Source organism: Schistocerca piceifrons, chromosome X, assembly GCF_021461385.2.
Source record: "Schistocerca piceifrons isolate TAMUIC-IGC-003096 chromosome X, iqSchPice1.1, whole genome shotgun sequence".
Lineage (NCBI taxonomy): Eukaryota > Metazoa > Arthropoda > Insecta > Orthoptera > Acrididae > Schistocerca > Schistocerca piceifrons.
Window position 1 is genome coordinate 636,191,826 of NC_060149.1, and position 24,411 is coordinate 636,216,236.

Here is a 24,411-nt window from a genome sequence, read left to right on the forward strand (position 1 = left end):
AGCATGTAACTTCTGCATGTCGTACTGTAAAGTTGAAACTATGGAATTACGCAAAATTGCAGAGTTTGCAGTTAGTTTTTAGTTCAATACAAACTAAGCAAATGCATCATCCATTATTTTTTTTGTTTTGTTTATGTGATGTTTTGGCAGGAGTAAATATACAATCTGGAAACCTGGCAAATTCTACATTCAAATCATTTTTAGAAAAGTACACAAAACATGATATTTTGGACCCAGTCACCTTAGGCAAAAATTACCTTCAAATATCAGATGCACAGATATGAAAGAATACTTATACATCGACAACTACATTTTACACGCCACATTACATTGTGCAGTGGAGAGTACTTTATGTACCACTGTCACTTCCCCCTTTCCCTGTTCCAGTCACAAATGGTTCACAGAAAGAATGATTACTGGTAAGTGTCTCTCTGAGCTTGTATCTCTCTAACTTAACCCCCATGATCTTTTAATGATAGATACATGTAAGACAAAGCAATATATTGACTGACTTTTTGAGGAATATATGCTCTTAGACTTTTGAAAGTAGACCACACCATGATGCAGAATTTCTCTCTTCCATCATCTGTCACTTGAGTTGGCTGAGCATCTCTGTGATGCTATCACACTTACCAAATGAACCTGTAATGAGTATGTGTACTTCATGATTTAAAGGGGGATGACCACATAAAAGTAATCACAGGAAGGCAGATTCAAGAATGACATTCATTGGAAGAATCATCAGGAAATGTAGCCCACCCACAAAGTAGATTGCTTATGAAGTCCTTGTTTGACCAGTACTTGAATATTTCTTGTCTGTTTGGCTTCTGTACTAGAGAGGATTAATAGAGAAAATAGAGAAGATCTAAAGGAGTTGCTAAAATTGTATGGAAAAAATTTCAGAAAGGTACCTTTATGGGGAGGGGTGCAGATTACCCAGTCCTAACATGTGAACATCTTGGTATGAGTCTGACACCCAAATCTCCAAATGTCATACAGTCAGATTGATACCAGATGTTGTGCATTGATAGAGTATCAACCAAAACACCAATGTAATTTGTGCCATGTGCTGTTGCCCAGGAGAATGTACATAAACAGTAATTAATAATTGCCACATGAGCTATGGAGTACCGTAAAAGCATAACTGTGTCCATCTGTGGTGTGGAGTTCCCATGATGAAGCTGGCAGAGCATTAACTCACCGTACCAAGGGCCCCAGGTTCAAGTTTTGGTCATGACAGTTTCTGTAGTGTAGTGTTTGTGAAACTATTATATGAGATAACATGTTCCTGACATGTAAAAGGACTGCTCAGAATTTATAGATGTATGGCTGTGCTGCCGTCTAGCATTCAAGTTTTATTCTTATTATTAATGCTTCTGCACATACGATGCAATTCTTTCTTCATTCTTGTGTACTGATAGTTTGTGTTTATTCTGGGAAGCAACAAATGTACTTGATAGGCTTGCTGCTTTCAAATAAATGAAGCAAAAGTGCACAAGCAATAGAACATTGCTGTAAACTTCGAATTGTCCTTCTACATGTCAGGAACATGTTGTCCCATATAACAGTTTTACATGTACTACAGTACAGAAACTAGCAAGATCAGGACTCAAATGCAGGGCCCATGGTATGACAAACTAACGCTCTTCCAACTTCCCCTTTGGGAGCTCTACATCAAAGATGCTCGCAGTTATGATTTTCCTGTGCCCCATTGGTCATGTGTTACCTATTACTTACCATCGGCACATGTTGTCCTGGACTATAGCACATAGCACAGACAATATTGGAGTTTTGGTTGATACTTTGTCTGGTTCTGATCTGATTGTCTGACAGGCTTGTGTGTGAGCTCATATGCTGCATTGTGTGACTGAAACTGTACATCTAAAATATGACATTGAGAATATACTTATATCCTCCACAAAGAAGATACATAGACACATAAAATACAAATGCTTGATCATTCTGAGAGTTCTAATTATATCATACTAAGTACACAGCATTGCCCGAGAATGTATTTATCCAAATCTTCTATTAGTTCATCTCCTCCCCCTTCCCCTCTCTATCCATCTTCTTGTGCCCCCTCTCTCTGCCCACCTGCTCTTCCCCCCCCCCCCCCCCCTGTCAATCTGATCCTTACTGCTTTACGCATCTCATCCTTCCTCTAAGTCAATCTCTTCCTTCCCCTCTATCTCCTCCTCATCCCCTCTAAGTCCATCTCCTCCTCCCCCAATCTCTGTCAATCTCCTCCTCTACCCTTGTTTTCTCCATCTCCTCCTCTCCCTTATCTCTGCCCATCTCCTCCTCTCCCTTTCACTATCCATTTCCTCCTCTCCTTCTCTCTGTCTTTCTCCTCCTCCCTCATTTCTCAGTTCGTCGTTTCCTTCTCCCTCTCTCTCCCCACATCCTTCTTTTTTCTTTTGCTGTCCATCTCCTCCACATGCCTCTCTCTGTCCATCTCCTCCTCTATGCTTCCTGTCCATTTCTCTCTCCTATTCTCTCTGTCCATATCCTCCTCCCCCATGTCTGGGTCTGCCTCCTCCTACCCTCTTGTCTCCCCACATTATCATCCCTATCCCTATAGTACGTTGCTGGTTCTTGCCTCCCACAGTAATTCTTTCCAGATAGTTAAGTACTGGTAAGGTAGTATGTGTACCCAGAGTGGTTGAAATGTGTCCAGCAGTTTAGATGGAGCTTTTTATCCATGGCTTTGCATGAGTGTGTACATATCACATTTATGAAACATATTTCACATGTATTTGTACACATAATTCACCTGTAACTATAGTGAATTTCACCTTGCATTTTCTTTTTCTAGCATCTCAATGTTAATAAAGTCATATCTTCTGAACAGTTAGTTATTAAATGAGGTAATTTTCTATGTTCAGATCAAAACATCATGCCTGATATGGCACTTCTACTGTATGAACAGTGAATATGTTGTAAATGATAAACTGTTTTTCCCTTTCATTATATTGTGAAGGTTGTCAGAAAGCAAAAATTATGTAGAGATTTGAAACTGTGTGCAAAATTCATTGCAAGTCACTATGTGCTCTTATTCTCAAATACTGGAGAATAAAATTTGGATATTTTCACATTGTTGCTACATTTCTTTTTCACTCCTACCCCCTTGACATGCGGTTCTTACACCCACAGTGATTCTTTTCAGACAATACTTGATATGTATAGCAAGTTGAGTTGGAATCAGTCCAGTGGTTTAGAAGGAGATGTGGAACATTCATGCATACACACATTTTTTTAAATATGTATGGATGATGGATTTTTTTTCCTATTCAATTTTCTTTGAAAGCACCTACCTATGTTACTGCATTTAGAGATATAGTGCCAGATTTATCTCTGCCACCACAATCTATTTTAACCAGATGAGGTATGTGGAAAAATGCTGTCATCTTTTAATGTGACAATGTTGATGGAGTTAAGTTACTAAAGAGACTGTAAATTCCAGCAAGTTTATTGGATTTAACATCTGTTTGCTTCATTCTATTGGAAAGCTTTAAGTTGCTGCCCCCTAACTGATTTTTTTAAAGTTATAGACACTTTTGAAGGTACTGATGTGTAGTGTGTATCAAGAATGCAGGGAACATTTGTCAAAAGGATAGATTAAACCAACTCACATGCAAAGGAAATATTTTAGAACTGGTAGCTACAAACGGGTCTGACCTTATTAACAGAGTCAGTATAGAGACAGGAATTAATTATCATTATGCCATCATAGCAATGATGGTTACTAAAGTTAATGAATCAATCAAGAAGGCCAGGAGAGTACTATGCTAGAAAGAGCAGATCAGCAGTTGTTAATACCCCACTTAGACAAAGAATGGACTTCATTTAGTTCCACTATGATGGACATAGAGGAATTATGGACAAAGTTTAAATTGATTGTAAATTGTGTCACAGAAAAATATGTGCCAAGTGAATGAAATAAAAACAGAAAAGAGCCACTATGGTTTAATAACAAAAATTCAGAAATGTCGAGGCAGCAGAACATGAAAATCTTGACAGTTGAAAGGTAACAGAAATTTGTGCATGTGTAAGAGGATTGATGAGCGAAACATACAACTTACACCTTCACGCCTTAGTGGAAGATCCTACTGAGAATCCAAGAAAATTCTGGTCCTAAGTAAATTCACTAAATAGGTCAAAGGCTTCTATTAATTCACTCTTCAACAAGTCTGGTGTAACAATTGAATGGCTTTAACATCAGTTTGCTGCAGAGTTCTTGAACATATACAGAGTTCAAATATAACAGCTCTTCTTGAGACAGAAAAGCTTCTACCCACAAATCAGCATGGATTTGGAAAGCATCACTCATGGAGAAATCAGCTTTCCCTTTTCTTGCATGACATCCTGTGAACTACGGATGAAGGGCAACAGGCAGATTCCATATTCCTATATTGACAGAAAGTGTTTGAATCAGTGCCTCACTACAGTCTGTTAATGGAGGTATGAGCATACAGAATAGCCAATGGCCTCACCACAGTGGTAACACTGGTTCCTGTCAGATCACTAAAGTTAAGCACTGTCGATGGATGACTAAGCAGTCTGCTGACCGCTGTTGGCAAGTGGGGTGCACCCAGCCCTTGTGAGGCAAACTGAGGAGCTACTTTATTGACAAGTAGTGGCTCCAGTCTCGTAAACTGACAAAATAGCTGAGAGAACTGTGTGCTGACCACATGCCCATCCATATCTGCATCCAGTGATGCCTGTGGCCTGAGGATGACATGGTGGCCAGTTGGTACCATTGGGCTTTCATGGCCTGTTCAGGCAGATTTAAGTTAATCAGCATACAGAATAGGTTCAGGATATGTTAGTGGATCTAAGACTTCTTAAGTAACAGAACCTAATATGTTCTATGTGATGGTGAGCATTCATCAGACACAAGGATATCATCAAGACTGCCCCATAAAAGTGCGATAGGACTGCTTTTATTCTCTATATATATAAATCATCTGATGGACAGTGTGAGCAGCAGGCTGCAACTTTTTGCTGCTGATGGCTTGGTGTATGGGAAGGTATTATTCTTGAGTGACTGTAGTAGGATTCAAGATGACTTAGACAAAATTTCTAGTTGGTGTGATGAGTGGCAGCTTGCTCTAAATACAGAAAAATATAAATTACTGCAAATGAGTAGTAAAATCCATTCCATAATGTTTGAATACAGCATTATTAGCATGCTACTTGCTACAGTCAGGTTGATAAAATACCTAATGTTGCAGAGTGATGTGAAATGAAATGAGCAGACAAGGATGATAGTAATGAAGGGGAGTAGTTGAATTCAATTTATTTTGGAAGTGTTAGGAAAATGTAGCTCATATATAAAGGAAACAGTGTATAGAACACTAGAATGGCCCATTCAAGAGTACTGCTTAATTTTCTGGGATCCCCACTGGGTCAGGTTAAAAGAAGACATTGAAGCAATTCAAGGGTGTGCTGCTATTTTTGTTACCAATAAGTTTGATCAACATGCAAGTATTACAGAAATGTTTTGTGAACTCAAATGGGAAGCCTTGTAGAGGAGACAATCTTATAGGATCATTTAGTTGGTGCAAGAGCATTACCAAGATCCTCAACAAACTCCATTGGCAGACATTACAAGATAAGTGGTGTGCATCATGGAAAGGTTTACTGTCAAAATTTCAAGAGAGCAGTTGCTGTGAAGAGTCAAACAACATATTACTTCCTTGCACATATATCTTGTGTAATGGCCAAGATGAGAACATTTGAGAAATTAGAGCCAACACAGAGGCTTACTGACGATCATTCTTTCTGCACACCATTTGTAAGTGGAACAAGTTAGAGAGGATCAGTTAGTGGAACCAGAAATACACACTGCCACAAACCATGTGGTAGCTTGCAGAGTATGATGTAGGTGTAGGTGAAGATGTTTTTTTATGAGGCACGATAAAAAAATTTAGAGAAATGCCATTTGTGTCTGACTGCAGTATGTTTCTACAGGTACCAATGTACATTTTGTGTAAGTACCACAAAGATAATATAAATTAGATCTAGTATGGAGACATATGTATGGTTGTATTTTCCTCACTACATTTGCAAGCAGAACAGAAAAGGAAGTGGCTGGTAGTGGTACAGGGTACCCTCCACCATGTACCACATGGTGAATTGCAAAGAATGTGAGTAGATGTAGATAAATACAGATTTGAAGCAAGAAGCTGAATGAAATTCTGAACATGTGCCTGTGGCAGAAATGAAAGTTGGAAGCCACAGATCTACAACTGGTGGAATCTTTGATGGCTGAAAAATCTTTGCATTAAAACTATGGAGAAGTGGGGTGTTACACCTAAAGATAAGCTAAACAAAGCTATCAGGTCAAATCTTCATTCTGAGTTTACCAAGTTGACAAAAACAATATTTTGTGGGGAAAATGAAAAAGATTTTCAATTTGTTCTGACTTTGTCTGGAGTTTCTTCACTTAAATATGCAACTGTCACTTCTTATGAAGTAGAAAGGTCATTTTCTATGCACAAAGATGGTCTACCAACACATGATCCTAAGTGAAGAATAAAGATGGGTGGTTGTGTACTGTTTGAGAAGAAATTAGATATAAATACAGAAACAAATTTTTATACCACATATGTTTATTGTTTTGCTGCCTCATTGTGCATATTTGGTGATATGATACTACATGACTGCATTCATGTTTTATGATTTGATAGTGCATGAAAATCCAAGCTCATCAGATTACATCACATTATCATTTACAGCTTATGGCATGCAGTATACATATATGGAACTGTAATGTACTCCATATTGCACCTCTTTGATGGTTGAATGCACATTTTTCTATTTTCTGCCAAATTTGTACTTGACCTTTACATATTTCTGTCTATTGTCAACAAATCATTTTATAATGTTTACTGCATTACCTAACTGAAATCTGTGATATATACAATCAAAAGCCATTGATAGATGAAGAGATAAACTACATACTTGTTCCTACTCATTTTTTACTTTAATTAAATAGTTTGGAGTAAAGGAGACGACTCACTGAAAAGTGCTGAGTCATCAACAGGCACACCCAAAATAGAAAGGAAACTTAACAATTTTTGGAGTAATCCTTTTTCAACTTCACACACACACACACACACACACACACACACACACACACACACACACACACACACACACACAGGCTGGACACACAATACCTGTGCTGCATTTTGGCAGGTGGACTATGCTGTGGTGGGGATTTTGTTGTGTGGGGTGTGTAGAGACAGAGAGAGGCAGGGAGAGGTGTTGGGGTAGGTTGCTAGCAGCTTGGAGTGAGATAGTCAGTTTGCCAGCTGGGAATGTGGCAGGAAGTGTTGGCAGGTGTATGGGCTAGGTGGATGATACATGGTTGTCAGAGGCAGCAAGGGGTGGCACACATTGAAAGTGAGGTTCGGACATGAATTGGGAGAGATTGACAGGATTGAGGACGGGGAAACTGTGTGAACAGCTGGTTACTGGAGATTCAGGGTGGGGCAATTATGGGATTGAAGGATTTGTTGCAAAGATAACTCCCAGTTAGTTCAGAGAAGCTGGTGGTCAAGGGAGTATCCAGATGGCCTAGGTTGTGAAGCAGCCATTGGAATTGAGCATGGTATGCTCAGCTGCTAGCTTGGCCATTAGGAGGTAAATTTTGTTCTTGGAAACACTTTGGTGGTGGCCATTCATCCTGGTGGGCAGCTGGTTGGTAGTCATATTGACATACAAGGCTTTACAGCATTTGCAGCAGAGTTAGTATATTATATGACTTCTTTCACAGATGACTCAGCTTCAGATGGGTAAGATAAGCCTATGATAGGATGAGTAGGAAGTGCTGGGCAGATGAATTGGGCAACTCTTGCACCTTGGTCTTCCACAGGGATATGTTCTCTGTGACAAGGGGTTCAGAGTGGGAGTGACATAGGGATGATGATATGTAAGTTGGGTGAGCAGCAGAACATCACTTTAGGAAGGCTGGGAAGGAACGTGGGTAGGATGTCCCTCATTTTAGGGCAGGATGTGAGATAATCAAAGCACTGGCAAAGAATATGGTTCATCTGTTCCAACCTTGGGTGATACTGGGTAACGCCTTTGTATCTGATTCTTTGGGGTGTTGGGAGGATGGGCAGTGTGGGAGGATATGGCATGGGAAATCGGTTTTGGACTATGTTTGGAGGAGGAGGGGGTATTTCCTGTCTGTGAGGCCTTTGTGAGGTCTTCAGTATCCTGTGTAAGGGAGTTCTCATCACTGCAGATACTTTGTCCACATGGATGGCCAGGCTGTATGGGAGGGATTTTTTGGCACGTAAGGGATGGCAGCTGTTGAAATGCAAGCACTGTTGGTGATTAGTGACATTAATGTGGACATAAGTGTGGATGGAGACATTAGAGAGGTGGATGTCAACATCCAGGAAGATGGCATGATGGACTGAGGAGAAACAGGTGAAGCAGATGGGAGGATAGATGTTGAAATTGTGAAGGAATGAGAACAAATGTGTCTTGGTTTCATAAACTCTGAAGTCTGCAATAGCTGTCTCTGTGGATTGGCCCTTTTCAAAACCATGTTTCGAATCATTTATGATATTCTGTCTCTCTGTCAAATTTACTAATAAGTCTTATATTTTAGGTAGAACAGATGTGACAGTAGTAGGTAGGTCTGAAAACCATAAGACTCACTTTGTCTTCACTCTTGCATATAAGAATTATTTTGCTCCTTTCTTAGCAATTTGGTAATCCCCCTACCTCCTGCATCATATTTATCAGACGAATGAGGGCTTCTGTTAGGTATTTACAATAACTCTTATAATTTTAGGAAATGTAACATCCAATCCTTCAATTTTTTTAAATATATATTTGTTTATACACTATAGGAAATCACATACTTCTTGTGGACCATTCAAATATGTTCCCTCTTTTGTGAGTACTATGTTACAAATTAATGATACCCTTGACTTTTTCCTGCTTCTATTAGTGTGTATTGTCAGTTTGTTAGAGACATCTAAAGTAGTTACAATTTGATGTTTGTAATACCAGGCTTTTTCTTTCCTTATCTGCCTGCTATAAGTTTTCTTCATTTTACTATAGACCTCACCATTTGTTTGACATGTATTCACCTGATAATCTTTTATAATCGTTTCTGTTCCTTTACAGTATGAATAATTTGTACACTTATCTAGTCTTTACTGATATTCTACACATATTCTTACCTTCTTCTAGACAACTTAAATTTATACTGGATGATTCAGCATTCCTATTACAGGCTTCTAGGGTTTGTAGAGGGGATATAGTAGATGAAGTTTTGATGATGGACCAATTTCTGGAAACTTTTAAATCTCCCACTTGATGGTACACACACAAGCTGAGAACAGGATGCCATCCTCAGTCCCTATGACATCACATAATACTTTTCTCTAACTACACCAATGGCTGTGAGAAATTGGTAAGTTCAAAAGTAGGAGGGTTGTTTGTGGTGCTCCATGGATATGCTGCACTCTCAACTTTGAAGGGGGTGTTCTTTGTCATGTAGAAGAGAGCTTGAGGAGAAGTATTAAAAACATAGAGATGCTGTGTGCTCCTATAGCACACAGGTCAGAGCTCATTGTCTCTACTGTGTGTGTGCTGTGAAGTGGGAGATTTGAAAGTGTTCTGATCTTCAAATTCATTTTACATCGAAACAGTACATTCTCAGACATGGGTTTCCTATTAAAACTCCATCTGACAAGTCCCCTCTATAACCAATAGATAATTAAAATAGTAATTTTGAATCATCCTATACAATATTTAAAAGTTTCACAGGCAGTTTTGCAGCTCTTTTGTAAATTTTTATGCCTCAATGTCCTTTTAGTTTCCTCTTTTCAATAATATTTTCAAGATGTTAAGGTTTCCTGTTTTGGTCTGTCTTAGTATTATCACTGTACCTCCATTATAAGTGATGTTATATAAATTAATTGTTTGGCTATAGTGATAAAAAAATTACCTTATTTATAACTTTCACACTCTCTGTTCTTGGATATGTCAGTAATTATGAATTTATACATATAGTTTTCTCTCATTGTATTTATATTATGGTTAGAATAGATAACACAACCTAGTAATACTTCAAATTCTAAAAGAAAGCTAATGACCCTTGTGTACTGGGAGCAGTATATGCCCAGCACAATAAATTTTATTTGGCAGAGCTGTATTTGTATTGCTGTTGCCTTAAAAACCATCTCTGAACAGTTTGGTATGTGATATGCAGTACGCACCCTTACTTTGCAATCCACGTACACTGCTGACAAATAAAACTACATCACTGAGAAATATAGAAAATAACAAAACTTTACTTATTGGGCATATGCAGTATACTAGGAAGAATACATATTTAAATTTGGGTGTATATTAAGTGGGAAATTTGGTACACAGAACAGTCACATCTGGCAACAACAATGGCTCTAACCCTGTGGCAACTGAGCTGAACTGAGCTTGGATGACATATATGGTTACATCATTCATCTGAATTACATGACTACTCTCCAATTCACATTCAAGTGCTTGGCAGAGGGTTTATCAAGCAACTTTCAGACTATTTCTCCAGTGTTTCAATCTTAACTAGCACACAGGAAATGTGTACATTTCAATATTTCCATACAAGCTCAAGTTTTTCTTATTTTATTATACTAAGCATTTTTCCCTATCTAGGTGGGAGTAAACAAAATATTTTGGCATATGGAGGAAAAAAATGGTGACACACCTTTGTTTTAATGACTGCCACCACAACTTGCATATTGTGTGTATAATATGTTCTCCCCTTTTTTGTGATAATACAAAATAGCCTGCTCTTGTTTGAAATTTTTCAACGTCCTCCATCAATTCTACCAGGTAAGAATTTCATACCATGCAGCAATTTTCCAGAAGAGGACAGACTCTTTAGCAGATTAGCTGCATTTTTAAGTGTTCTGCCAATAAAACACAGTCTGTTATGCCTTCACCACAACATTTTCTTTGTAGTGGTTCCGGTATGTGTTGTTCATAATTGTAATCTCTCAGTATTTAGTTGAATTGACTGTCTTTAAATTTGTCTGATTTGTTGTGTAATTGAAATTTAACAGATTCCTTTTAGTACTGGTACTCACGTGGATGACCTCACACTCTTTATTGTTTAGAGTCAGTTGCCACTTTTTGCACCATACAAAGAGATTGTGTAAACCATTTTTCAACTGGTTTTGATTTTTTGGTGACTTTGCTAGATGGGAAACAGCAGCAACATCTACATAAAATCTAAGAAGGCTGCTCATATTGTCTCCTAAATCATGCATATAAATTAGGAACTGCAGAGGGCTTATAACACTTACCTGGGGAACACCAGATATTACTTCTATTTTACTCAATGACTTCCCATCATTTTATATGCTTGCAATTTGATAGGAAATCATTTGTATGGCATGATGTCAAAAGCCTTCTGGAAATCAAAAAGTGTGGGATCAACAAGAGATTACCAGTTGATTGCATTCACTCCTTTACCAAGTCAATAGATCATTTTCTTCTATGTAATTCATAATGTTCAAACACAGTATATATACCAAAGTGCTACTGCAAATCAGAGTTAGTGATATTGGTCCATAATTCAGTGGATTACTTCTATTTCCTTTCTTGGTTATTGGTGTTACCTGTACAATGTTCCAGTCTTTAGGTACTTGTATGGATCTCCTGTTGAGTGAGCCATTATATATGGTTGCTAATCACAGAGCTATCACATTAGAATACTCTGAAAGGAACCTTACTGGTATACAGTATGGACCAGAAGACTTGCCTTTATTAAGTGATTTAAGCTGCTTTGCTATAGCTAGGGCATCTGGCTAAAACCCAGCCCCACATCCTGTTCCTTAACTGCTGTCTAAACCATGGAATCCCTCCCCCCTTTCCCTTCCCCCCCCCCCTCCCCAATGGCCTAACCATAAAAATCTCCTTCACAGGATTCCACCCTTCCTTTCACAGTGACCCTCACCTTTTCAGATTCCATCAGTCCCTATCCTTCATGAATCTTGCACTGCAAAAACACCCTTCCTTGGCACAGAAATCCCAGAACCACCTTCATTCACTGTGCAAGATACTGTTACTATGCAGTCCTCACTACACACAATCTCCAGAATAGAAACCCTTTCACTCCAACACCTGGAGAAGCATTCCAGACACCACATGCATAAACTATCCAACCTGTTGATATCCTACTCGCACCTTGGGGCATCACTGTCCATCAACATACATCCTTTTTACAGTGAAACCCCTTATCAACACCTCATAGCACCCATACCCTGCCTAGCTGACCTCTTCAGTTTACCACATCCTCCAAAACTCCTTCCCAACACCCAACAAAACCCAGATCCCAAGCAGATGCAAAACACTGTTGTTAACCTCCATACCAAAAACCTCAGTTGCTCAGAAGTTTCAGTTCTATCCAAAGACATTACTTCAGCCCTGTCACCAAATTTAACCATGTTAGACTTGTCAAAGATGTACTCTCCTTCTCCTCCATAATGAGACTCAAAGTTTCTTTGAATCTTCCAGTATCTCAATCATCTGAGTCATGGAGGATTGGTAAATGGAGCCAATTATAAATTTATTCCAGTTGTCTAGTATAATCTCTACCCATACTCAGGTTATGGGTGTGTATAAAAAATGATGAGTGCAGTCTGGTAATTAAATGAAACTATGTGGTCCCAGAGACCTTATCAAGTCTCAAATATCTATGAAGTATACATGCAGACTGAAGTGATGAACTAAAATTTGTACCAAGACTGGGATTCAAGCAAGAAACGTAGGTTTGAATCCTGGCCTTGATACAAATTTTCATCTGTTGCTTAAGTGTGCATATATACACCTGTCTGGTAATGTCTTTTATTGTCATACTGTATGCGGAATGACTTGCCTAAAAAGACAATGTGGTGCCACTCCTGTGTTACATGTTGGCTTTGGGCACATCACTGTGGGTCACCTCTCTCTCTCTCTCTCTCTCTCTCTCTCTCTCTCTCTCTCTGTAGCCATGTCTATGTAAGCTGCAACAAAGTTTTCTGTGCTGACAGTCTTCAGTGGTCCAGTGTCATTACACAGCCCTTTGTTTTGATTGTCAGTGCCTGTTCCTGTTCCACTACCATATGGAGCACAGAAAGAATGATTCCTTAAGTAGATCTGTATACGCTGTAATTAGTCTAATATTGCCTTTGTGATGCCTATGGGAGTGATAAATAGCTGGTAGTAGTATATTCCTAAATTCTTCCACTGAGGCTTTCATGGTATGTTTTGTGTCTGCCTTCAAGCATGTGTCAGTCAGGTTGTTTCAGCATCCCCATGATGCCCTCCCATGGAAAATAAAGACTGTGACCACTTCTGCTGGCCTTCTTTGTATATGTTCAGTATCCAGTGTTAGTTCCATCTGGTACAAGTCACACACATGGCCAAGTTTTTAGAATGGTTCACACAAGTGTCATACCTGTGACTGAGTCAATGTGACTCTTCCATCTCACACCCCTACAAATTGTTACACACAAGGTACTGGTAATTATATGTGTTGAATGATTTTTTTTTCATTTGCGAAGTACACAATTTCATGTTTCTAAACATTTACAGCAAAGGATACCATTTTTCCTGCAACAAGTTGATGTTCTGATTCTAGCTACATGACACACCAGATTGATCCTTTACAGCTGAATGAATAATATGTCTGTCATCTCAGGTGCTAGTCATGAGAAGCCATTCAGATTTTGCATGACACTGGGTGTAACTCCCTTGGACTCTTCAGTTCTATATTCACATAAGTCATATGATCCCAATGAATGATAGGAGTAGTATCATAGAATGATATACAATAGTTTCAATAGCACATTAAAATTCCAAAATGGGCTTTTAGAGATTTCTCCTTCTAACATGAGCCATAACATGATCTTCTCCCAAGCAAATAACTTTCAATTGTGATTTCTGAATGAAAAACCAAGTGTGGAATCTTTCATTACATACAGACTGTTGATACTCCTACCTGCTTTGTGCAGTTCAAGTGAAATGCTAATCATAACAATAGCAGAAATTCCTGAATGGAGTAATACATAAAATTAAGGAAAGGCAATCACTCAGTTGTAGTGGATTGATGTGTGAAGCACAGCAACACATAACAGAGAATAGCATTCACACAACTTTGGAGCATTAGTTCTTTTTCTAGCAATAGTACACACACTCACACATACAACCACACAGACACCAAAACAAATACTCCTGTTGCCATGGCAAGACTTAATAGTTTACACAGACATGCAGCCATTTTTACCTCAAATTCTGAAATAACATGTCATTATTTTGAATTTGGTTGAATTTTAAACTGTTTTTTCAATTTCCTTTAGCAGATTTCCCATCATAATTAAGAGAAAGAGATTGGTGCCTTGGTAGCTCAAATACAATTTAATTTAATTTTTGGAATCAGTACTCTAAATGTTGGGTCTTTATCAGCTATTTCCTTCCTGACAACATTGATTGTTTCATTACCTATGGTTTGCCTTTGTAGTCTTCTGTTACAAGGAAATGGTATTCTGGCATCTGTGGCTGAATTCTTGACAATATCATGGGGACCAAAATAAGGATATGCTACCTACTATTTATGGTGTGTCCTTTTTCTGGGACAAAAACATAAAAAATCCTTTCTTGAACATGGCAGATATTCTTGGCATCAGATTTCTTTCTGAACTGGTGGCTGTTGTTTCACGGTTGGTTGTTGTTCCACCTTGTGTGTTGTGTAGCAGTTGTTGTTTCTCAACAGTTATTTTTGTTTCTTGGTTAATAGCTGTTGTTGGTGGCAATTTTCTTAATATGTGTCTTAGCAAAAGTCTTAGTGTGTTTGCTTTTGCACTTGTCAATCTGTCAGCATCTACTTTTAGCACTGTTTCCATGGATAAAAGTACTTCTGGAAAAGTTTCAAAGTCCAGTTTATTGCTCTGTGAATGATGGCTTGGGGGTAGTAGTATACGGGGTGGACTTGAAGATATGGTGCACATACTAGTCATCAGCTCCATCAACATGTGATTTATCAAACAATGGAAAATCCAGGATGGAATAATGTCATATTATGAAAAGGATAGATTGCTACTCACCAAATAGTGGAGATGTTGTGTTGCAGATAGTCACAACAAAAAGACTGTCAAACAAGTAATCTTTCAGCCAAAAATGCCTTCATCAGAGTTAGGCAACATACAGAAACACACCCACACAAATTGCCCTCACACACACAACAACAGTATCTTGCTGCTGAGGCCAGCCAGATGGCACTTTGAACAGTGGAGGTTACATGTCAGATGTGTTACGATCAATGGCTCCCCCCTTCATTCGATCCCTGCAAAACCCTACAGTTCAGCAGGATAATGCATGACCGCATGTTGAAGGTCCTGTATGGGCCTTTCTGGATACAGAAAATGTTCGACTGCTGCCCTGACCTGCACATTCTTCAGACCTCTCACCAACTGAAAATGTCTGGTCAATGGTGGCCTAGCAACTAGCTTGTCACAATACGGCAGTCACTACTCTTGATGAACTGTGGTATCGTGTTGAAGCTGCATGGGCAGCTGTACCTGTACACACCATCCAAGCTCTGTTTGACTCAATGCCCAGGCATATCAAGGCCACAGGTGGTTGTTCTGGGTACTGATTTCTCAGGATCTATGCACCCAAATTGCGTGAAAATGTAGTCACATGTCAGGTCTAGTATAATATATTTGTCCAATGAATACCCGTTTATCATCTGCATTTCTTCTTGGTGTAGCAATTTTAATGGCCAGTAGTGTAGAATCTTTATTGTCATATTACATGTCATATACAGTAATTTGATGTTTTACATAACAGTCTCTGTAATCAAGAAAGAAACAAGCATTTGTTATAAATGATAATTTCAAATTTTACACGATTGATTCAAATTAGTATCATTTGTTTAAATCTGTCCTCTGTGTCACCAAATCACCATTGCATACAAACTTTCAAAAGCATCATTCTAACTTTTGATGCCTTGAGTATCTGCAGCAGTCCAGGCAATTAGGTCATTTCAGCCTACAGGTGTGATGCAGTAAATAACCATTTTTGTGGTACTCCCTCCCCCTTCCACACTGCCCTACCCCCCTTCCCACACATACATACACAAAAATAAATATCCATTTGACTTAAATATGAGTATGGTGGGCTTGTTGGCCAGAAAACTATGTAGGTAGAATGTGGATTTATTTTTGTTGTGGATCATCTTATGTAAATATTTGAGTTAAAATGATTTGTTCATCAAAATTTGTCTCATTGCCATAACATCATTAATGAAGGTAAATTAGGCTAATTTTGGAATTTTTAAGTCACTGTTCATAGAACTAAATTCTTGTTGCATGGTTGCCAATATTCAGTTCGTGCACTTTCATTTCATCATATGGGTAAAGGCCATTTTGGTTCCTCCTTCACCATACTGACATTAATGAAGTGCTTGGTTGACCTCCAGTATTAGCAATGAGTAGGGCCTACAGGTCTCACAATCACTTTTATATGTGTACTAACATCTCATTCTCTAATTGGTTCTTTCATTTTTTGGAGGTGATCAATATGTTCACAGAATGGCACATAAAATGTTTAATTGGTACAAATAATACCCAATCTATGGTTTTGTAACAAGCACTTTAGAACAAGTTTGTTTATCTGTTTGCATACCATCTGACGTGCAAATTCATCAGTTAATAAAGTGAAACAAAACATGACTTATGTTAGTAAGACTTTCTGGGACATGTAAATGGATAAAGCTGTACTGTGTTAAGTTAATTGTAATCAGTGGCAATGTAATGCAAGCACATGTCCATAATTAGTGGCAATGTAGTGCAAGTACATATCCATCAAAAAGGCTGCTATTTCACTCTGAGAATACTGTCTTCCAATTCATTGTATCGCCAACAAAATGATGCAGCTAGTTTAAAAAGGGCAAGCCACTTCAAAATGACCACACTGCTACTACTTTATACTGATGAAAGGCCTACAAAAGAAACACTGACCATTTGCTATCTGCTGCAGACATTAGTAATTAGTTTAATAAGGGAAAGTCACCTTAAAATGACTACACTGCTACTACCTGATACTGATGAGAGGACTACAAAAGAAACACTGACCAATTGCTATCTGCTGCAAACATTAGTAAATTTTGTTTGAGTTTCTGCACTAACCATTTTCTGTCAACTGCTGTTACTGGTACAGTTTTCTAAAGATGTTGATGAAACCATGATTAAAAATGTTAGCCATTAGTAGAAATTGAATGAATTTCAGTGTACATAATAAAAAACTGTTTTATGCTGTACTGCACAAAGCAAAAGTATACAACATTGCACTATACTACTGCTATTAATTCTTCTTCTACTACTACTACTACTACTACTACTACTACTACTACTACCAATTATAATAATTATAATTATAGTAATAATAATTATAATAATAGTCTAACTTCATGGAAAATGTGAAATTCTCTAACTCACTTATCTTTCTTCCATAGTTTTAACATACTGTTTGTTCATTGTATAATCGTGTCATAAAAGCACACAAAACTATTAATTGGTGGCAAGAGATGTATAATAAAATAAAGAAAAATGACATTTTAAGATGATTGTCCTGTGTTTTAGCCTGAAATTACTTGAAACAAAATACAAGGTGAATATATAGAAGTACTCAGATACTGAGTGTTATCATCTTGATAATATACTGAACCATATCAGTATCAGTTGAGATTATATTTCAAAATATTTTATTTACAGAAACTTTTCTAAATATATGGGTTCAACATGTTCCATACAATATTTTTCTTCTGTTGCTCCTCTCACCCCAACTCTCCCCTCTCCCCTCCCCTCCCTCCCCCTCTCTCTCTCTCTCACTCTCTCTCTCTCTCTCTCTCTCTCTCTCTCTCTCTCTCTCACACACACACACACACACACACATTTTATTTATTCCCTCTTGCCTCTTGAATTCAATGAACAGGTTAAAAAAATAAAATTTTCTGTAATTTTCAGATTGGAGAGGAGTGCCTTGCATGTAGGGAAGATGTAGCTCTATTTGACATGTCATACCTGGGTAAGCTTTATCTGAGTGGTCCTGATGCCCAGCTGGCTGCTGATTGGTTATTTTCTGCTGATACCAGAAAGGAAGTAGGCCAGTCAGTGTTCACCTGTCTCCTTAATCCTCACGGTGGAGTGGAGGCTGATGTCACTGTTAGTGCCATTGAAACAGGAACTGGAGGTCAAGCAGACCCTATTTTGAAGGTGAGACCTATAGATGTAGCAGAGGGAACAAACACTCTTCATTTTCCCTTATTTTGAACTTTACCCTTACATGTTTCTTCTGTGCAGTTGTGGTAGATATTCTTTTATAATATATTCTATTATTTTAATTAAGAGGAGATATACTGCAGATTATTTCAGTTAAGGAAAATTAATTGCACACTACATTGTCTTAATATGTTGATGTAGTAATATGACTTCTGTGTGGGACTGATCCTTAAAATCTCAATTCAAAGGAATTTAGATAGAGTTATGTAAACTGTATAAGGAATTTACTCTTAAAGGGGATGGAGCATAAACCATACTTACCTCATGCAACTATGAGTGTGTACTGAAAAGTAATGCCCTCAATTTTTTAAAGTGAAATCTCTTATTTAAAACAAAAGAAACATTATAAACATTGTACATCTTTATCCTTCATGTGTACATATTTGTAGCCCTCTGCCAGTTGGGGGGTCAGAAATCCAGCAAGCAACAAGGCATTGTGTAAAATAAGTATGTAAGTGCATGAGAAACACCATGCTGTAATTGAGTTTAAAATTAGAACATTTTATCCACATGTAGAGCACCCTCTTCTTCAGCATGACAATGCCAGGCCACACACAAGAAGTGCAACATCTATAACAATCTGTTGGCTTGGGCTCCCCATCAGCAATCATCCTCTATACTGCCCTGACTTGGCTCCATCTGATTTTCATCTGTTTCCAAAGCATCTCTGAGGACTTCACTTTGATAGTGAACAAAGGCAAATATTCTAAAGTGGCAGTCTCTCTCTAGCCTCTCATTGGGAGAAATGTGTTCATCACCATGGTGGCTACAATGAGAAATAAATATGTAGACATGAATAATAAGCAGGTAGAATGTTTATAATGTTTGTTTTATTAAAAAGCTTCAAGAGTTTTCACATTAAAAATTCAGAGGCATTACTTTTCAGCACACTCTCGTAACATTTGCATAAAGCTTAATCTGACTTCTTTTGTGAAGTACTGTCAGTAGCTGTGCATTTGTTTTTGAAGTGTTTGAGAAGCAGATGTTTCACACATAATGACAATGATAGTTCCTTTGCTGCTGCTTTTGAGTACTGACAAAATCTACATGTGCAATAACAATCCTGTCTATAGGAAACAAAAGTAAGGAAACAAAATAAACATAAAGCATGTAAAAAGTTATCAAATACAGAATATTACATAATGAGAAGAAATATTGTACCTCACAAAAACATTGTGGTGATTCAGATAATAGTGTTATAGATTCATTTATTTATTTGGTCCATGTGATCTGACAGTAGACAGTGTGCTACAGATCTCAGACAAAATATATTAATATTTACACTGGGTAGATTATGGTTTACAATAAATAACAACAGGTTTAAATAAGATTTTCTGCCCTGAATGGTTCATGTGCTGCACTTAAACATTAACCAGTCAGTCACTGTTGTAGGAATTCATTTAGAAGGGAAGATCAGAAAGTAATACACAGTAAATTTACTACCTTTCTACATAGTCACCAATGTTCTCAACACATATCTCCCATTGTGATACAAATTTCAATATGACCTGTTTGTAGTAGTCCATTTGGTTGGAGTAGAGACATCTGCGGACTGCTGATTTCATTTCTGCACCGATCACAAAGCATTGGGTGGCCAGGAATTTCTTCATGGGCCCAAACAGATGGAAGCACAATGTTGTAAAGTACAGATTGTGTGGTGCATGCTGGAGCACCTCCCACCCAAATTTTTCATGAACAGGAGCAGCAATATGGGGATAAGCATTGTCATGAAGAAGTTTGACTCTGTCAAGCATTAATATTGTGGTGTTTGTCATGAAGGGCAGGATAAAACGTAACCAAAGTTTTAATGCAGCCTGTGACATTCATAGTGGTCTTGTGTTCAGCAAAGTCTACCAGTAGCACACTGTGCATATCCCAGAACACTGTCACAAGCACTGTGGTAGAAGACTGAGTCAATTTGAATTTTTTTTGTACTAGGGAACTAGCATGTTTCCACTCCATAGAGGCCTGCTTGATTTTGAGCATGCAGTTGTATGGCCACAACTCATAACCAGTGATGATACACTTTCAGAAAGTCATGCCCTTCTATTGTGTAACATGTTAAACGATCCAAGCTTGTCATCATTCAGTGGCTCTTGTAGTTTCTGTCAGGTTCTTAGGCTCTCAGCGAGCATAACTTTTCAGAATTTTACCATGTCATGAACAGTATCATACACCACACCATAGGAAATGTTGAACTGCTGCAATAAGGTTTGCAGTTGCACATGCTGGTCATTCAAAATTGCTGCCTCAATGGCTCTGTAATTCACTAGGTTTGCAGATGTTATCAGCCACCTGGAGCATGGCAAAGCACTAACATTCACATGGCCTTCTTAGATGAATGCACACCATTTGGAGACATTGCTACAGTCTGTACAGTTATTCCCACACATGTCACACCTGGTCCTGTGAATTTCATTTGGTTCATGCCCTTTGGCTCACAAATATCAAACCACACTCTGCTGCTCTTCACAAGTTGGCATCAGTAACATTCATGTTTGTTTCATATGTCATGCTTCTCTTGCTAGAGCTGCACATGAAAACAAAATACCATATTTAGTGGAAACTTCATGAAATTTCAATATTCTAGTTGCAGTACCAGAGGAGAAAAAAATTATTGTTCATTACTTTCTGATCCTCCCTAATATATAGAAAATATTGAGCCAGAAAGGTCATTGCCATACACTGGAGCCCATACTGTACCTCTTTTCACTGTTATTCTCCAGTCCACATGATAATTTTGTTTGAATTAATTCTGGAATAGTAAATAAGATGCAAAATATACTTCAGAAAATGTTCATGATGATGTAACATTTTTATGCTAAGTTCTGCCTGCGCATTCATATCAGAACTAAACAGTTTTTAACAAACTTTCTGAAGCCACAAGAGACTTACTAACTGCAATTATTACAAGTGTTTAATATATTTTATTAACATTCTGTGTCAGCAGTACATCTGTGGTGCTTATGAGCTAATGCTTGCAGCTGACAAATCTAAGACATTTATAGTTTCATATATTGAAAGAAAAGTACTGTACAAAGCTGAGCAAAATTTTAAATTTTTCAGGGTAGAGGGTTCTACATTATTAGTGGAGGAGTCTCAGCATACCATACATGGGCTCACATGAATTCAATTATCAGCCTGAAGAATTTCAAGGTAGCTCTCACTGATCATACAGACAAAATGGGAGTACTTTCTGTACAAGGACCAAACAGGTATTGTAATAAACAACCTGATGAAAACATAACTTGCTGATTTTGAAAGCAGTAGTGATACAGATCAGCTCATACCCTTCCCTGTGCTTGTACAGATAAGCTAGTCCTCTAACTCCAATGCCAACATGACATTCAACACTAACCTTTCTTCTCTCTTTTTCCACATCTCACAAGGCTTTCACTGATCCAAAATAACAGATACATAGTTTCTGAGTTCTATCATATGTGGTTAATATCTCAGCTCCCCATTTCCATATCATGCATTTTCTGTAATGAAAATCATTTCTCCACATATGCCACTACCTTTGAGCGCTATATTAATTACTAGAGACATGAAAATTTTGCATTTGTGATAAATGTGAATATAGATGCGATTGAAACCTCAAAATGTGAACATGCAAAATTTCTATTTCATAACTGTTATTGGTATTGCGCAACATCTGGCTGAGCCTAATTTGGAAAGAGAATGTGTATAAGAAGGCATCTGCAAGATACATAGTGTGTCAATGCATGAATGCAATGACACATCAGTGTGCATGTAAGTTATGCTCTGGTGCTACATCAACCATGGATGACTGAATGGTCTCTCTCAGGCACAGGCCATGTACTGCAATGTAGGACTCAGCTGTGGGGCCTAGGATCATAGAACAAAGAAATGCATATGTTTGTCTGCTAACTAAAGTTATTATCATGTTGACATTATAACATGACAGGTTTAGGCCATGGTCTCTCTCAGTTACAGGCCATGTACTACAACATAGGACTCAGCTGTGGGACCTAGGATCATAGAACAAAGGAATGCATATGTTTGTCTGCTAACTAAAGTTGTTATCATGTAGACATTATAACATGACGGGTTTAAGCCGAGGGCTGTTTTGAACTATGGTTGCATACGATACTAGAAGAGGTGGAACCTGAGCTACCTCATTTATGATAGTGCCAACATAAGCAAGTAATTGTGCAGTAACTGTTGCAAAATGCTTTGTGCTCTTCTCTTTGCTTTGTATTGTAATTGCTCATTGCAGTCTTTTCTTATTTTGAAATGAGTGAAGAGATTAATCCTGATCCACACATGGTTAGAGTATGACTATCATAACACCAGAAGCAGACGCACAAATGATAGCTGTAGATTTCCAGCTCTGTGAAAAGGAAGCAGGGCTTTTATCCCTGCCCGACTCCTCATATCACGGTGTTCAAAATTCTCATACATTCAACCTTGCAGTGATCTATCACATTACAGTGTTGGCACTATACTGACTGGAAAACAAAACCAGTCAATATAGTCTGACCAAAACAAGGAGAAAGTGCTGCTGCTTCTCATTAGAAATGACCATCTGTTGAATGTTTAAACAGAACCAAAAGAAGAAAACAAGAATTTAAAAAAACTGTTGAAGTTATTGCAAAAGAAAACATCCATTCACAAAGCTCCTATTGTGTAGAATAGAAATATTTCCACTCACCAATTTTTACTTCATTATTTATTTATTTCTGTATTCATTTTTTCTGATCAGTTTCAAGTTCAGGTATATTTATGCGGCACCCTTTTAAATTTATACACCTAATCATTTTTTTGAAAAAAAAATGTATGCCAATTTCACCAGTAATAGAAGCTATTTTCGCCCAAAATAGAGTTTAGCCATTATTAAGGTTATCAGTTTCAACAAAATGGCTGTTGAGGTACTCGCTACCAGTTTGAGCTAGAGAGTGAATGAAAATTTAAGTTATCAAATGTTGTGTTCATTCTGTAACAGTTTGCTTTTCAGAGCTGTACTGATCATCCAGAACACTAGGACCACTGACCTGCTATCAATATAAACCCATCCAGGGATAGTAGCATCACCTGGGGAGGAATAACTGCTAGTCAGATACAAGCACAGTGCATATAGTATCAGTGAGTGTGCTGTCCATGTGTAGAATGGGGAAGATGTGCAATCTATCTGAATTTGACTGAGGGTAGATTGTGATGGCCCGGAGGCTTGGCATGAGCATTTCAAAAACTGCATGACTTGTTGGGTGTTCAAGGAGTGCTGTGTTGAGTGTCTTCAAAATGTGGTAAAACCAAGGTGATAACATGTCCAGACGTTCTGGGGTTGGGCAGCCACCCCTCATTACAGATGTCAGATGTTGTATGCTGAGCAGACTGGTGAAAACAGGACAGGCAGTGAACTGTGGCGGGACTGGCATCAGACTTTAATGCTGGACACACACACTGCACTGAACACTCCTGACAATGGACCTCCACAGCCAACAACCCATGCATGTGCCAATGTTAACGTCAAGACATTGACAACTACAACTGAAATGGGCACATGAACATCAACCTGAATGTTGGTGCAGTGGCAGGGCATTGCATGGTTTGATGACTCATGATACCTTATTCATCATGCCGATGGGATGGCATGAATCCATTGTCTTCCAGGGAACAGCTCCTTGACATCTGTACTGCGGGATGGAGACAAGCTGGTGGTGGCCCCATTATGGTCTGGAAAACTTTCATTTGGGCATCCATGGGCCAGTGGAGATGGTGAAAGGCACCATGATGGCCAATGTGTATTGTACACTGGTTTCAGACCACATGCACCCCTTCATAATGACCATGTTTCCCAACAGCAGTGGCATTTTTCAACAAGATAATGCACCATTTCACAAGGCTAGGAATATGATGAAGTGATTTGGGGAACACAGTGGTGAGTTCCAATTAATGTGGCTGCCCCCCTACCTGCCAGATGTGAATCCAACAAACAGAAGTATGATGTGATTGAATGTGGTGTCTTAGCTCATCGCTGCCCTCCTCAAAACTTATGGGTATTAGGTGATGTGAATGTGCAGATGTGGTGCCAACT

The 24,411-nt window shown here is 38.3% G+C and overlaps 1 protein-coding gene across 2 annotated transcripts in view; it reads left to right on the forward strand.

Annotated features, from left to right (window-relative positions):
- LOC124722952 (sarcosine dehydrogenase, mitochondrial) overlaps positions 1-24,411 on the forward strand; it is a 275,416-nt gene that overhangs the window by 167,380 nt on the left and 83,625 nt on the right. For both annotated transcript variants that reach the window (XM_047248117.1, XM_047248118.1), the window contains exons 12-13: positions 18,039-18,287; positions 21,420-21,568. In XM_047248117.1, coding sequence (XP_047104073.1) covers positions 18,039-18,287; positions 21,420-21,568 — 398 coding nt within the window. The remainder of the gene's footprint in view (positions 1-18,038; positions 18,288-21,419; positions 21,569-24,411) is intronic.